Consider the following 16,843-nt stretch of genomic DNA (forward strand, 5'->3'; position numbering starts at 1 on the left):
TTCCATTTATGTGGGATGTCTGGAACAAGCAAATCCTTAAAGACAGGAGATTAACAGTCTCCCAGAGCTATGGGAATAGAGGTCTTTGGAGGCAATGACCTTATAATGCCAAAAATTCTGCCTCTTTGCACCTGTGCCAAATCAAATCTCAGTTTGGGTAAAATAGAAAAGGAGAACCTTACTGCTTTGCCAGGTAAAGATGGGCACAGAAGGCTCCTGGCTTGAAAAAGTATGTGTCCTAACCTGGAAGGATTTGTTGAGTTTTATAAAAACACTTCAAGGGTGGGGTTGCTGACAAGGTTGGGGTACGTGTGGGGTCACAGGTTGTGGGTCTCCTTTAATCTTGCCTCAGCTGGTTTCTTGGCTGCTCCTCACTTTGATTAGCAACTGTTCAAATCCACTCTTTGGAACTCAGGGAAGGTCATGGAGGCTGGAGTCTTGCCTACAAAAAAATGGGAGATAAAAGGTTTCCATGCCCAGGAGCCCACAGGATGCCTCTGGTTTCAAAACATACTAATCCACCTGAACAGCAATCCTAGTCCTAAAATTGTCTGTTAACCTGGTAGGTTCCTGGCTAAGCTTCTTAAAAGTGCTAACTCCTGAGCCCCACCTGTACTGTGAGCACTGCAGTAAAGCATTGCATGGATGATACTACAGATGTGCTCAGTCACTCAGTCATGTCTGATTGTGCAAGCCCATGGGCTGTATCCTGCCAGGCTCCTCTGCCTATGGAATTTCTCAGGCAAGAATACCAGAATCGGTTGCCATTTCCTACTCCAGGGGATCTTCCCAAGGCAGGGATCAAACCAGTGTCATTTGCACCTCCTGCTTTGGCAAGGCGGATTCTTTACCCTAGCACCACCTGGGAAGCCTAATATTACAAATAAATTTATTTTTTAAAAGGTTCATGAGATACCTGTGGACACTGAAGTCAAACTGCATTTTAAATCTTTCTGCACCACAAACCTCCAAAAATTAATATGAAGTTTTCTGGAGCATTATCACTCAATTCCTTGACTGCTTCTGTTATAAACAAAACCAAAACAAGGTCTTATCATTAAAAATCATTTTTAATATTCAGCTGAGGGACTTCCCTGGCAGTCCAGTGGTTAAGACTCGGTGCTCCCAATGTAGGTGGCACAAGTCTGATCCACAAAAGGGGAACTAAAATCCATATGGAGAAAAAGATCAGCTGACAAATCTACTAGATTGTGTTGAAAGCCAAGTATTGGAAACCCTCCAATTTTGTCAAGAATTTATTTCCTATTCTCCACCTCCACAGCAAATCAGCCTTTTCAACCATGCCTTCTTTTGGTGCCCTGAGGGTGTTCACAGCACCCTGTAAGATTTAAGGTGTCAGGTGTGCCTTTTGCAAAATAAGGGAAAAATAAAAGTTCAAAGGGCTTCCCTGGTGGCTCAGCAGTAAAGAATCCACCTGCCAATGCAGGAGACACAGGTTCAATCCCTGGGTCAAGAACATCCTCTGGTGGCAGGGGAGAAAGGGGCCCAACTGCATGCAGACTTAGGTGAAATCTCAAAAACAACAGAATGATCTTGGTTTGTTTCCAAGACCATTTAACACTATAATCCAAGTCTATCCCCAACCACTGATGCCAAAGAAGCTCAAGTTGAATGCTTCTGTGATGACCTTCAAGACCTTCTAGAACTAACACCAAAAAAAGATGTCTTTTTCATTATAGGGGATTGGAACACAAAAGTAGGAAGTAAGAGATACCTGGAGTAACAGGCAAGTTTGGCCTTGGAGTACAGAATGAAGCAGGGCAAAGGGTAACAGAGTTTTGCCAAGAGAACACACTGCAAACACCCTCTTTCAGCGACACAAGAGAAGACTACATATGGACATCACCAGTCAATACCAAAATCAGATTGGTGATATTCTTTGCAGCTGAAGATGGAGCAGCTCTATACAGTCGGCAAAAACAAGACCAGGAGTTGACTGTGGCTCAGATCATCAGCTCCTTAATGCAAAATTCAAACTTAAATTGAAGAAAGTAGTGCCCATTCAGGTATGACCTACCTCAAATCCCTTATGATTATACAGTGGAGGTGATGAACAGATTCAAGGTATTAGATGTGGTAGACAGAGTGCCTGAAGAACTAAGGACAGAGGTCCATAATACTGTACAGAAGGCAGTGACCAAAACTATCCCAAAGAAAAAAATCCAAGAAGGAAACGTGGTTCTCTGAGGAGGCCTTACAAACAGCTGAGAAAAGAGGAGAAGCAAAAGGCAAAGGAGAAATGGAAAGACATGTCCAACTGAATACAGGGTTCCAGATAATAGCAATGAGAAATAAGCATCTTTTAATGTTTTAGTGGTTATTTGTACATCATCTTTGGTGAAATGGGCTTCGGCTCAGATGGTAAAGAATCTCCCTGCAACGCAGGAGACTTGGGTTCAAGCCCTGGATAGGGAAAATCTCCTGGAGAAGGGAATGGCTACCCACTCCTGTATTCTTGCCTGGAGAATTCCACAGACAGGGGAGCCTGGAGGGCTACAGTCCATGGGGTCACAAAGAGTTGGACATGACTGAGTGACTTTCACTTGGTTGAAATGTGGTATTCAAATCTTTGCTCATTTTTAAACTGTTAAATTTCTTTTTATTAATGAATTTTAAGAGCTCTTTATATATTCTGGATATCAGACTCTTAACAGATATGTGATCTGAAAATTCTCATATTATGTGGCATGCGTTTGCAGTTTCTTAATGGTGTTCTTTGAAGCACAGATATTCTTAATTTTGATGAAGCCCAATTTTCTATTTTTTGTTATTTGTGCTTTTGGTATCGTATCTAAGAAACCATTGCCAAATGCAAGATTACAAAGCTTTACATCTGTTTCCTTCTAAGAGTTTTATATGTTTGTGTGCTAAGTTGCTTCACTCATGTCCGACTCTCTGCAACCCTATGGACTGCAGCCCTCCAGGCTCCTCCATCCATGAGATTCTCCAGGCAAGGATACTGGAGTGGGTTGCCATGTCCTCCAGAGCACCTTCCTGACCTGGGGATCAAACGCATGTCACTTATGTCTCCTGCATTGACGGGCAGGTTCTTTACCACTAGCGCCACCTGGGAAGCCCTTTGATCCATCTTGAGTTCATTTTTTAATATGTGAAGCAAGGGTTCAACTTTACTCATTTGCAAGTGAATATACAGTTGTCCCAGCACCACATACTAAAAAGCCTATTTTACCCATTTGTCTTGGCACACTTGTCAAAAATCAATTGACCAAAAATGCATGAGTTCATTTCTTGACTTTCAATTGCATTTCATTGATATCCTACATTCATTGTCTATCCTATGCCAGTACCACAAAGTCTTGATTACAGTAGCTTTGTAGTGAGTTTTGAAATAAGGAAGTGTGACTCCTCACTTTCGTTCTTCTTGTTCAAGACTGTTTTTTTATATTGTGTTCCATTTTATATATATATAGAGCTGCATCAGGTCTTGGTTGTGGCACGTGCAATCCCTGACCAGGGATCAAACCCAGGCCTCCTGCACTGGGAGTGTGGCGTCTAAGCTACTGGACCACCGGGGAAGTCCCTATTCTGTGTACCTGGACTTGCCATGTAAATTCAGGATCACCTTGTCACCTTTTTTTAAAAGGCTTGAGATTTTGAAAGGAATTTAACTTGTAGATTAATATGGAGAGTATTGCCATCTGAATATTGTCTTCCAATCGATGAATATAGGATGTCTTTCCTTTTACTTGGGTCTTCTTTCATTTCTTCCAGCAATATTTTATAAATTTTAGTGTCTCCTACCTCACTGGTAACATGTATTCCTAATTGGGTTTTTTATTTTAATGCTATTTAATTTTTTAAAAACTGAGTGATTGCTTTTTTGTCACCCTGTTAACTATATGCATCATGTGAAAGGCCAGGCTAGATGAAGCACAAGCTGGAATCAAGACTTCCAGGAGAATTTTCAACAACCTGTTACAGAGATGATACCACCCTTAAGGCAGAAAGTGAAGAGGAACTAAAGAGCCTCTTGATGAAAGTGAAAGAGGAGGATGAAAAAGCTGGCCTAAAACTCAACATTCACATAACTAAGATCATGGCATCCAGTCCCATCACTTCATGGCAAATAGATGGGGAAACAGTGACAGACTATTTTCTTGGGCTCCAAAATCACTGCACATAGTGACTGCAGCCACAAAATTAAGACACTTGCTCCTTGGAAGAAAAGCTATGACCAACCTAGACAGCATATTCAAAAGCAGAGACATTACTTTGCCAACAAAGGTCTGTCTAGTTAAGGCTATGATTTTTCCAGTAGTCATGATGTGAGGGTTGGACTATAAAGAAAGCTGACTGCTGAAGAATTGATGCTTTTGAACTGTGTTAGAGAAGACACTTGAGAGTCCCTTGGACTGCAAGGAGATCCAACCACTCAATTCTGAAGGAAATCAGTCCTGAATATTCATTGGAAGGACTGGTGCTGAAGCTGAAACTCCAATTCTTTGTGAAGAACTGACTGAATGGAAAAGACCCTGATGCTGAGAGAGACTGAGGGCAGGAGGAGAAGGGGATGACAGGATGAGATGGTTGGATGGCATCACCAACTCCATGGACATGAGGTTTGAGCAAGCTCTGGGAGTTGGTGATGGACAGGGAGGCCTGATGTGCTGCAGTCCATGAAGATGCAGAAAGTCGGACACTACTGAGCTGAACTGAACTGACTGCCCTGAGTCTTTGTTGCTATAAGCAGGCTTTCTCTTCTTGTAGTGATTGAGGACTCCCCTCTCGCTTCTCATTGCTGTGGCTCCTCTTGTTGCAGAGCATGGATTCTAGACGTGGGCTTGAGCAGTTTCGGAATATGGGCTCAGTAATTGTAGCACACAGACTTAACTGCTCCACAGGATGTGGGATCTTCCTGGACCAGGGGTCAAACCTGTGTCTCCTGCATGGGTGGGCAGATTCTTTACCATTGACCTACCAGGGAAGCCCCACATAGGATTTTAATTGCTGCTGAACAAACTCAATGCATAGGAGAAAAAGAAGATAATGAATCTTAACTCCAGATAAAAAGTCTTTTTTTCCTGGCCCGCTGCAGTGGAAGTGCAGAGTCCTAACCACTGAAACACCAGGGAATTCCCTTATTAAAATTCTTTACCTATAAATGAAGTCCTAAGTTTCCCAAGGATTGATGAAGGCTGTCCATCCTGCAGTTGGAATCTCAAAAGAAGAAAAGGAAAGATAACAGTAACTATGTGAGGTGATGATATGTTAATTTGTTAATCAGTGTGATTGTGATGATTATTTCACACTTGTTCGGTTCAGTCGCTCAGTCGTGTCCGACTCTTTGCGACCCCATGAATCGCAGCACGCCAGGCCTCCCTGTTCATCACCATCTCCCGGAGTTCACTCAGACTCACATCCATCGAGTCCGTGATGCCATCCAGCCATCTCATCCTCAGTCGTCCCCGTCTCCTCCTGCCCCCAATCCCTCCCAGCATCAGAGTCTTTTCCAATGAGTCAACTCTTCGCATGAGATGGCCAAAGTACTGGAGTTTCAGCTTTAGCATCATTCCTTCCAAAGAACACCCAGGACTGATCTCCTTCAGAATGGACTGGTTGGATCTCCTTGCAGTCCAAGGGACTATCAAGAGTCTTCTCCAACACCACAGTTCAAAAACATCAATTCTTCGACACTCAGCCTTCTTCAGAGTCCAACTCTCACATCCATACATGACCACAGGAAAAACCATAGCCTTGACGAGACGGACCTTAGTCAGCAAAGTAATGTCTCTGCTTTTGAATATACTATCTAGGTTGGTCATAACTTTTCTTGCAAGGAGTAAGTGTCTTTTAATTTCATGGCTGCAATCACCATCTGCACTGATTTTGGAGCCCCAAAAACTTAAGTCTGACACTGTTTCCACTGTTTCCCCATCTATTTCCCATGAAGTGATGGGACCAGATGCCATGATCTTCGTTTTTCTGAATGTTGAGCTTTAAGCCAACTTTTTCGCTCTCCTCTCTCACTTTCATCAAGAGGCTTTTTAGCTCCTCTTCACTTTCTGCCATAAGGGTGGTGTCATCTGCATATCTGAGGTTATTGATATTTCTCCCACCAATCTTGATTGAAGCTTGTGCTTCTTCCAGCCCAGCGTTTCTCATGATGTACTCTGCATAGAAGTTAAATAAGCAGGGTGACAATATACAGCCTTGACATACTCCTTTTCCTATTTGGAACCAGTCTGTTGTTCCATGTCCAGTTCTAACTGTTGCTTCTTGACCTGCATACAGATTTCTCAAGAGGCAGGTTACGTGGTCTGGTATTCCCATCTCTTTCAGAATTTTCCACAGTTTATTGTGATCCACACAGTCAAAACATATACCAAAATTACCAAGTTGCACACTGTAAAGGTATAAAATTTTTGTCAATTACAGCTCAATAAAACTGGAAACAAATTTTGAAGGGTGAGAAAAAACAAGAATGGGGACTTCCACGGTGTTCCAGGGGCTAAGACTGTTCTCAGTGCAGGGGTCCTGGGTTCGATCCTCAGTCAGGGAACCAGATCCCACCCGCTGTAACTAAAAGATCCCTCATGCAGCTGGGTCTCAGTTAAGACCCAGCACAGCCAAAGACAGAGGTAATTTCTTTCTTTAAAAAAAGAAAGCAAACAGAGTAGTTGTGCTGTAAAGCAGTGATTTTGATAAACATGTTGGATAAATGTCACATGGGCTGAAAACAATTCAAATCTTGATTCTCAGGCTACTGATGTGCAGTTGTTTTCCCCACTATTAGCCTGCAATTGGAGGTATATACATTATTCATTGTTTCAAGGAACGGAAAGCATTCACTTCAGCTCAGTCGCTCAGTCATATCCAACTCTTTGTGACCCCATGGACTGCAGCATGCTCATGTCCATCAAGTCAGTGATGCCATCCAACCATCTCATCCTCTGTTGTCCCTTTCTCTTCCCGCCTTCAGTCATTCCCAGCATCAGGGTCTTTTCAAATGAGTCAGTTCTTCATATCAGGTGGCCAAAGAATTGGAGTTTCAGCTTCAGCATCAGTCCTTCCAATGAACATTCAGGATTGATTTCCTTTAAGATGGACTGGTTGGATGTCCTTGCAGTCCAAGGGACTCTCAAGAGTCTCCTCCAATACCACAGTTCAAAAGCATCAATTCTTTGGTGCTCAGCTTTCTTCATGGTCCAACTCTCACATTGATACATGACTACCGGAAAAACCATAGCTTTGACTAGATGGACCTTTGTTGGCAAAGTAATGTCTCTGCTTTTTAATATGCTGTCTAGGTTGGTCATAAATTTTCTTCCAAGGAGCAAGCATCTTCAAATGCAGGCTCAAAAGACAATAAATCCTTATGTTGATTCAAGGCCAAAAATTAAAACTGGCATCCTGGGTTGGGGAGGGTAGTTTTTCATTAGCAAACTTCCACAAATCCTGTGTGTGGCCCTTACTGACCACCTTAGGGTGTTAGATAACTGGTTAATCCACTAAGGAAGATGAAGAATGGAAAAATATTCAAATAAGTGTGAATCTCCTCTTTTCCAGGTTACCTCTTCCCAACTCTTGTAGATTTTCAGTCTTATTATGCTAATTAAGTTCATTTACCTCTTCCTTTCTTTTAAAGCTGACACTGTCTACAACACTTCCTTGATCAGAGTAAAAAAGGAACTGATATAACCAAACTAACAATACTGTTCCTCAGTTCTGTTTCAATAAAATAAACCAAAAACAATGAATTGAGATGGCACCCAGAGGAAAGCAGATTCATGGTGTTTCTGGAAATTGTAGTTTCAGAAGATACAATTTGCAAACATCATTGAACAAAATGTGACTTTAGAGTTCAGATGGAACCATCCATCAGTCTGCAGAGGGGTGTGATTTTGGTTCCTATGGTACCACAACTTACTGGAAATAAATCAACTTCTTTGCAGTCACCACAGAACCAGCAAATGAATGAAGGAAATGAAAGGAAATGAAGGAAAGAAGGAAGAGGGGCTTCTCTGGTGGTCTAGCAGTTAAGAACCCACGTGCCAATGCAAGGAACACAGGCTCAATCCCTGGTCCAGGAAGATTCCCCATGCCAAGGGGCAACTAAGCCAGTGCACCACAACTACTGAAGCTTGAGTGCTTTGGACTCAAATGCAGTGGACCACACAGATGAGAGTCTGTCTGCCACAACGATGAGTGGCCCCTGCTCCCCTGCAACTAGAGAACTAAATAAAGCCCATGCACAGCAAAAAGACCCAGCATGGCCCAAAATAAACGAATCTTTTTTTTAAAAAAGAAGAAACAGATGGAATTAAAACACAGCCCTCACATGCTTTAGTCAAAGCCTGAAACTATATCCAAGAACAAAAAAAAAATGTTACTTTTGCAGTGCCAAGCTTCTTGCAGTAGCTCAGTAAGTAATGTAACTATAAAATAGGAAAAAAAAACTTAATAACTTTTTTAAAAGTATCACATCTATTTTCCACCCACTCAGAAACATAGTTAATGACTAAGTTTAATGCTAATGGAATTCCTGCCAACTCTCTACCCTCCCTGGTTTATGGGGAAATTTGTTTCAAAACGCTCAACTCTATTGTAAGAGTACAGAATTACGAAAAAGATGTTTCAAGTTAGGACATGTTACACACATGAAATCCAATAGACTAAAACCAGCCCTTTTGTACAAGATTATACTGCATTCCAGCTGAGAAACTTGAAGTGATTAATTAAGACTTTGTGGGAAAAAAACAGACTGAGGTTCAAGCATGTTGATTTGAATTATGACATAACCTTAAAGTGGTTAACAATTTAAACTGAAAATGAATAGGTTTAAAAGTCCATGGAGTTTAAATAAGCAAGGTAGCCGATCACATAAAAATTGATAGTTAACCAGGTGTCCATGGTGGCCCAGTGGTTAGGATTTGGCGCTTTCACCGCCACGGGCCAGGATCAGTCCCTGGTCTTGAGAACTGTTCACAAGTGGTGTGATCAAAAAAAAAAAAAAAAAAAAAAGCTAGTCAACCTATGTTTGGTTGACTTTACATTTGATCCTCTGACCACATCTTATAATCACTAGGACTGCTGACTGCAGAGTATGCAGCCACCTTTTAAAAGGAAAAGAACTACAGTTTTCTTTTTTAATATTTATTTACTTGGCTGCACTGGGTCTTACATGAGGCATGCAAGCCCTTGGTTGCAGCATGTGACATCTAGCTCCCTGATCATGGATCAAACCCAGGCTCTCTGCGTTAGGAGTGTAGAGTTTTAGCCACTGGACTACCAGGAATGTCCCTGTATTTTTCCTCTTTAAATGGGAACTATATTTTCGATGGTGAACTCTTTCTGCCCATAACTAAACTGGGCAATACTGCTTTGGTTTATCACTCATTTGACCTGCTGATTCAAGTCTACGGGTTGCTCTCACAGACATCATCAGGACAACTGTTGAAACTGGAATACAAAACTGTACGTTAAATAATATTTTGTCTAAGTTAAATCTGTTTAATTTGTTAACAGAGCTATGATAATGTAAGAGAATGCCCTTGCTTTGATGAAACAATACTTCGGAGTAAAGTATTTTGCTTTACAAAAACAAGTGCTTTGGAGTAAAGGAATACAATACATGCAATTATTTTTAAATGATTCAGAATACACACACACACACACACACACATACATATATAGAGAGAGAGGATGATAAAGCACCTCTTGTTAGCTGAACTAATGCCAGAAACTGCCTACCTTCCGGTTTCATATACATAAGAAAAATAATCTCCTGGGTCAGTTAGGTAATTTATACTTTGTGGTTGAAAGTGTGCTTTACTGATTACTCGGCTGACTTCAATTCACTTTCTACATGTAAAGAATCATACCACAAGACTGACATTCTGAAAACAGCAATGGACTTAAGAGTCCCAGTAACTTACAAAGTCTAGTCACTTATCCAAATCACTTAACTACTTGGACTAAAGTACAGTTAGTTATAAGATGTAAACATCAAAATGACATTTGTGACTAGTGCATTGTACTGAATAAAATACAAAGTGCTACATAAGTATGGGTAGTTTCTAAAACTGTGTGCATTCCCCACTTTTATAGCTGTGTTTAAAATATTGGCTAGAAGAATTCAAACTTGTAGGAACACTTTCTCTCACACTGGAGTTCTTTTATGTTCATTGTTTGCTTATAAGGAAATCCCTCTGAATCAAAATTTAAACCATTTTCTGCATACCTAGTAGAAGGTAGCAAATTATAGTCAAAGCTATGTTTTTCCAGTAGCCACATACCAACGTGAGAGTTGGACCATAAAGGCTGAACACCGAAGAACTGATGCTTTATCAGTGCTTTCGAACTGTGATGCCAGAGAAGACTCTTGGGAGTCCCTTGGACTGCAAGCAGATCAAACCAGTCAATCCTGATTGGAAGAACTGATGCTGAAACTGAAGCTCTGACACTTTGGCCACCCGACGAGAAGAGCCAACTCACAGGAAAAGACCCTAACGCAGGAGAGACTGAAGGCAGAAGGGGGCGACAGAGGATGAGATGGTTGGATGGCATCACCAACTCAATGGACTTAAGTCTGAGCAAACTCCGGGAGATGCTGAATGACAGGGAAGCCTGGCGTACTGCAGTCCATGGAGTCACAAAGAGTTGGACACGACTGAGCAACGACTGAACAATTACTCAGAAGCCTTTCTAGGTTAGTACCTATTTCTGGCTTGTTCCAGGAGACATCGTCATAACAACAAAAAAGTTTAACGTGCCAGGCAGACACAATGCAAAGAGGTTTACATACATTGTGTAATTTTCACAAAAAGGCACTGCGTTTGATGCAATTATTATTTCATCATAAGTAAAATGGGGAAAACAATAGCGCTTACCTCAGACGGCTGTTGTAAGGATTTTAAAAGACTGTACATAGCGCATTTAGTACAGTGCCTGACAAAAGGAAGGGGTTAACACACGTTTACCATGTGCCGGTACAATCATTTGCCAGATAAAAGCAGAAACGCAAGTGTAAGCAAAAAGGATTTTCAACTCAGGTCTGATTCCCCAAGGTTCTGCCTCTTTAAAAAAAAAGAAAAAAAAAAAAAAAAAAAAAAAACCTTATCTCCCTGTACAGGAGGGAGAAATAGTAAATCCCCAGGACAGTGGCTGAACTTAAAGCCAGGAAACACACCTAATTTAATTTTGTCCTCGACTGTTCTCACCCACTACCGACGCCTGGCTAAATGAGCTGCTCGCTAGGTTCTTGAACTAACAAAAGACCAGCTTTCTAACCTTGGTTAACTAGATCTTTCTGAGGTAGAATTTCCTGAGAAATTTCAGAGAGGGTGTCCCCGGCTGCACACCCGAAGAGGCTGTCCAGGTCCTGTTGGAGGAAACGGACTCGTCTCCCCCTTCTCAAAACAATTTTCCGAGGGGCGTCGCCCTCCAAACCATTCGGACTTCAATGGTTCCCACCTACACCGGCCATAAGCTACGAGAAGCCCCACACATCTAGGCAGGGACCACCGCGTCCTTTTCGCCGCATCACCTCTCCCCGCCTCCCTCCTCCCGGAAGTAGTCCTGCGTGCGCCGCACTTCCGAGAGAACTACATCTCCCAGAATCCCGCTCGATTGAGCCATCTTCCGCTCCAGATGGGGGCGGAGGCGGAGCTGGTGCCCGGGACGGGGCGGGGCATCTCGAAAAGTCCTCTTGTCCTCTTGAAAAGACTAGGGCCTAAAGGAGATTCTGGGGTTCTCTGGTAAGGTAGGACACCTATCCCTATTAGGTATAATACTGCCCGCCGCACCCCGAGGGTTCCCTCTGTGTAAAACGCAGATGGTCTAGCCCAACGGCGGAGCTTGCGGAGTCTCCCGCGGGGACGCCCGTGGAGCGAAGGGCAGATGGCGCACGCACGCGCAGAGGCTCAGCTTGGAGGCGGGAGCCGCTGAGCCGCTGGGCCGCTGAGCCGCGTCTGAGGTGAGTAGGGGGCGGGGCGGGGCGTGTCCAGCGTCGGGACTGACCGCCCCCTCGGGACGGCCGCCGTGGGCACCATCACCGAAGTCCCAGTTAAACGTGAAAGTCCTCGATCCCAACTGTCCAGAAATTGGAGTCCCCGGGAACTCAGTTTTAGCATGTATACATCAAAGTCCTATTTTCAGTGAAACCACTTCCAGCATTTCATTGCCATTACCTTCGTACAAGACTGCCTTCCTCTCCTGTACCGTGCGTTTTAAAAATAGTTAATGTGTTGAGGGGGCTCACCCTTTCATCTTGGTTTTTCGACTTGAGGCGAATAGCTCCTTCCTAACAAGCTGCAGAGCTTAAAATCTTTTTTGGACATTTGATTATATTCAATTTAGTGTCAGACTAGGTACATACTTCGGCGTGTGCTCTGAATATTTCACATGTCTCCTCGTGAGAAGACTCCTTGGGACGGTAAAGACAATGACACTTTTTACTAAAGAAGTAATGGTGCCGATGAAGTTCATGATCTGCTGGGGATACAGACAGTTAAACAAGAGGCTAATTGTGCCCTAACCCTAACCATTTTGCTTCCACCTTGTTATTGGATTTGGTTATGTTGCTTAACCTTCTGGGTCTACATGTTCTCATAAAACGAAAAGATTGGATTAGATGATCTCTGAGAACTTACCAGCTCTAACATCCTGGGGTCAGTTAGTGAGGAGTAGAATCTAGATCATATCGCAATGTTAATGTAAGACATCATCAACTTCCATTTCTCTGCTAACATAAATGAATCGTAGCTCTGAGAATTTTAGCAGCAGCATCAGAAAGAAGTGCCCTTATTGTATGCGTAATTTCATCCATATTGCTGAAAATATGAGTTTAGCTGATAATACAACTTTCTTCACCCTATATTTGTTGTTTTATAGATCATTGCTAGGGAAGAACTCTGGATACCATAAGGAACACAACGTATGTGATGATGGCTCAGATCTTAAGACCTCATCTGAGAAGTGCTTCAGTGATTCCTAATCGAATGAAAATGGGTCCATGTCTTGGTGTCATAAGAACTAGAATGATGTCAACTCATAAATCCAAAAGGAATCTAAGAGAATATTATAAGCTGCTGAATCTGGATGAAGGCTGTTCTGCAGATGATGTCAGGGAATCTTTTCGTAAGCTTGCCAAGCAATACCATCCAGATGGTGGCTCTAGTACTGCTGATTCTGCAACGTTTATAAGGATCGAAGAAGCTTACAGGAAGGTACTTTCCCACTTGATAGGACAGACAAATGCCAGACAGAGTAAAGTTGAAGACACAGAAGAAGAAGAAGAAAAATTCAAATATAAAACACCCCAACACCGGCATTACTTAAGTTTTGAGGGTATTGGTTTTGGTACTCCGAGTCAACGAGAGAAGCAGTACAGGCAGTTTAGAGCAGACCGTGCAACTGAACAAGTGATGGAATACCAAAAGCAGAAACTGCAAAGCCAGTATTTCACTGATAGTGTCACGGTTAAAGATGTAAGACACAGTAAGGAACGAAAGATAACTCAGGCAATAGAGCGTTTGGTGGAGGATCTCATTCAGGAATCAATGGCAAAAGGAGACTTTGACAATCTCAGCGGGAAAGGAAAACCTCTGAAAAAATTTTCTGGCTGTTCATATATTGATCCTATGACTCACAACCTGAACAGAATATTGATAGATAATGGATACCAACCAGAATGGATCCTAATGCAAAAGGAAATAAAGGATACCATTGATCAACTCAGAGAGGCAATTTTAGTGTCGAGGAAAAAACTTGGGAATCCAATGACATCAGCTGAACAGAAACAGTGGAACCAAGTTTGTGAGCAGTTTCAAGAAAACATCAAAAAGCTAAATAAGCGAATTAATGATTTTAATTTAATTGTTCCCCTCCTGACTAGGCAGAAGGTCCATTTTGATGCACAGAAAGAAATTGCCAGAACCCAGGAAATATACACAACCCTTATAAAAACAAAAGAAATCACAGATAAAAACCCAAATAACACTGATCCGGGAGAAGGAGAGAAAACACCTGGAGTTAAGACAGGTTTCTTTAACTGGATGAAGGTGTGGAAATTTATTAAAATATGATCATCTCAATGTTCACAGTACAAATAATTTTCAGTAGTATTAACACCACACATAGAGGCTGAGGTTTCTTTCTATAACACAAGAGTCTGAGAACTGTGCACCTCTGTACTTTTCACAAAACAACCCACATCTCCAGTGATGTGTAAGTGAGTGAGAGAACTGTAAGAAACTGAGTCTGAAAAATATTCAACCAGCTTTGTTCTGAGGACATAGCAAGACGAGGAAACAATTTAATATTGACACCTGAGTTTATTAAAGCACAAAACTAGTCTAAGACTTTTGGGACAGTCTCTATATGGTTGGAAACGTTACGACAGGAAATTAGTGTAATGGAGTTCTGGCACTCTTTCCTTTTGTTTTTTTTTTTTAATAAAGGCCTTCTCTGTGGGTACTGAATAAAGAAACCACCAAACATCTAGGTTGTACTTTGCACTGTCTAACTTCATGAGCCATTGGCAGCAAAGATCCATCAGCCAAGCTAACTGATTTAGCTATTCTAGAAATAGACTTAAATGTCCACTTTGAAGAGTTTATTTTCTGACCTCTCAGAGGTGGGTTCAATGGAAACAAAGTTTCACTTATGGCTTCATCTCTAATCAGAGTCAAAATGTTGGTTTTACATAAACCTATCTGAAGCTTCTCTCTCATATATCACACTTCTCAGAGGCTTTTTCAATGAGAGGAATATATCAGTTTACAGTCTTAGGGATCCAATTTCCTGTCTTAGGAACCCTTTAATAAGCAACTACAAGATGTCAGAATTTTGTGCTCATTTGCACCTTTGGCAGATGAGAAGAGATTGACATCCATGAGACTGTCCCATCCACTCTCAGAATGATCTGACTTTATAAGGTCTGTGTAATTGCCTTATTCACAGAATTGGGCAAGTAGAAGGATATGGAGACTTGTCAAAAGGAGCTGGTCTGTTTCCTTATTTAATTCAGAGTGCTGTACTATTGAAGTGCCCTCAGAAGCATGTCACTTGCCCCTCTGATTTTGGAAGAACGTTACTTTGTAAAGTGTGTGATAGATAAGTAAAATTACATCTTCAGAAGGAAATTTCAGACCTTTCTGCTTAGATGATGGGGCATTAATGGGTATAATATGTGATTATTTTGTTGAATGAGTTATCACTAGCTTCTGCAATGATCTGTTACCCTATATACAATTGTGACCAGCGTGAAATAAGAGCTTTATAATAAAAACTGTTGCTCCAAAACATTTTATAAGGTGATGCTTCTGTGAATCTTGTTAAATATTAGATACATAGCACCTAATTACAATACATGATACCTTCCCTGATAGCTCAGTTGGTAAAGAATCCGCCTGCAATGCAGGAGACCCTGGTTTGATTCCTGGGTCGGGAAGATGTCCTGGAGAAGGGACAGGCTACCCACTCCAGTATTCTGGCCTGTAGAATTCCATGGACTGTATAGACCATGGGGTCACAAAGAGTTGGACACGAGTGAGTGACTTTCAGTTTCACCTACCTAATCACATTACAACAACATATATAAAGGACACCGTTTTTATGTTTGGTTGTGCTGGGTCTTCATTGCTGCTCGCAGGCTTTCTCTGCTTGCGGTGGGCAGGGGCTGCTCTTCACTGTGGGGCTCCGGCTTCTCATTGTGGTGACTTCCCGTTGCAGAGCACAGGCTCTGGGATGCGTGGACTTCAGTAGTTGTGGTGTGTGAGTTCAGTAGTTGCAGCTCCTGGAGTCTAGAGCACATGCTCAGTAGCTGTGGCGCATGGGCTTAGTTGCTCCATGGCCTGTGGAATCTTCTGGACCAGGAAACGAACCTATGTCCCCTGCATTGGCAGGTGGATTCTTATCCACTGAACCACCAGGGAAATCATTTTTCATATTAGCTAATGAGAAGGTAAGGTTATCAGAAAACTCTAGTAATTCCTAGTTTCAGGACAGCACTGTATGTTTGTAAATGTCTATATTAATATAATCAATAAACTTAATTTTAATGATTATTCAATGGTCCAGTGTTCTCTAAACAACTAACAGTAGTGATAAACATGTTTTTGTCTGACCATCTAAATGTTTTCTTATCTTCTTACTTGATGATGTCAAAACTGACAGACATGGACTCTTCTTGCTAAGAAAGCAAGTTCACTGTGCAAACAAGGTCACTTCCTGAAGTAACTTCCAGGCCAGAAAAAAACTGGGCCAGTTCACTGGCATTTGTGGAATCAGAATCTGACACTAAGCCTCTGTTTTGATGGAGCATTGACCTTTTTTCTTTTGGTTTTTCATCATGTAACTGTCAGATTTTGAGATGTAGTAATAATTTATTGATATCTCTGAACTCATTAATAGGCACATATCAGACTTTTGTCTGATTCCCAGCCTTTTCATGGCTCCTTTCTTCAAACTGTAGGACGAGGACCCTGGCCCAGCACCGTGAGTGGATCACAAGTGCCTTTTGTCTCCGTGTCCTTGTTCTGTGTGCCCAGGTTTGGCCTCGGTCAGTAGTCTGGCCCCTCAGGACTATAGTTTTAAGTTCCTTGACAGAATGATTGCATTTTTTTTTCATTTTGAGTAACTGGCCCTTTAATTTGTTAATTTAGTGATAGGCCAGTTACAGTTGGTTCTTTGAAGAATTGAGGTTAATCAAATTTCTCAGTGTAATGTAAACTGAGCAACAAATGCACAAAATCTAACACTCCCATGTAGGGTGATAAAGCCTTTGTTGGGTTGGCTTGTTTGTTTAATTGAAGTATAGTTGGTTTATAAGGTTGTGTAATTTCTGCTGCACAGCAAAGTG

The 16,843-nt window shown here is 41.9% G+C and overlaps 1 protein-coding gene across 1 annotated transcript; it reads left to right on the top strand.

Moving 5' to 3' along the window:
• On the top strand, positions 11,584-15,292 carry DNAJC28 (DnaJ heat shock protein family (Hsp40) member C28). The gene is made up of 2 exons (XM_018046314.1): positions 11,584-11,956; positions 12,874-15,292. Exon 2 carries the CDS (start codon positions 12,924-12,926, stop codon positions 14,064-14,066), a length of 1,143 nt encoding a protein of 380 aa, XP_017901803.1. The 5' UTR covers positions 11,584-11,956; positions 12,874-12,923; the 3' UTR covers positions 14,067-15,292.

This window comes from Capra hircus, chromosome 1, assembly GCF_001704415.2.
Source record: "Capra hircus breed San Clemente chromosome 1, ASM170441v1, whole genome shotgun sequence".
NCBI classification, from domain to species: Eukaryota; Metazoa; Chordata; class Mammalia; order Artiodactyla; family Bovidae; genus Capra; species Capra hircus.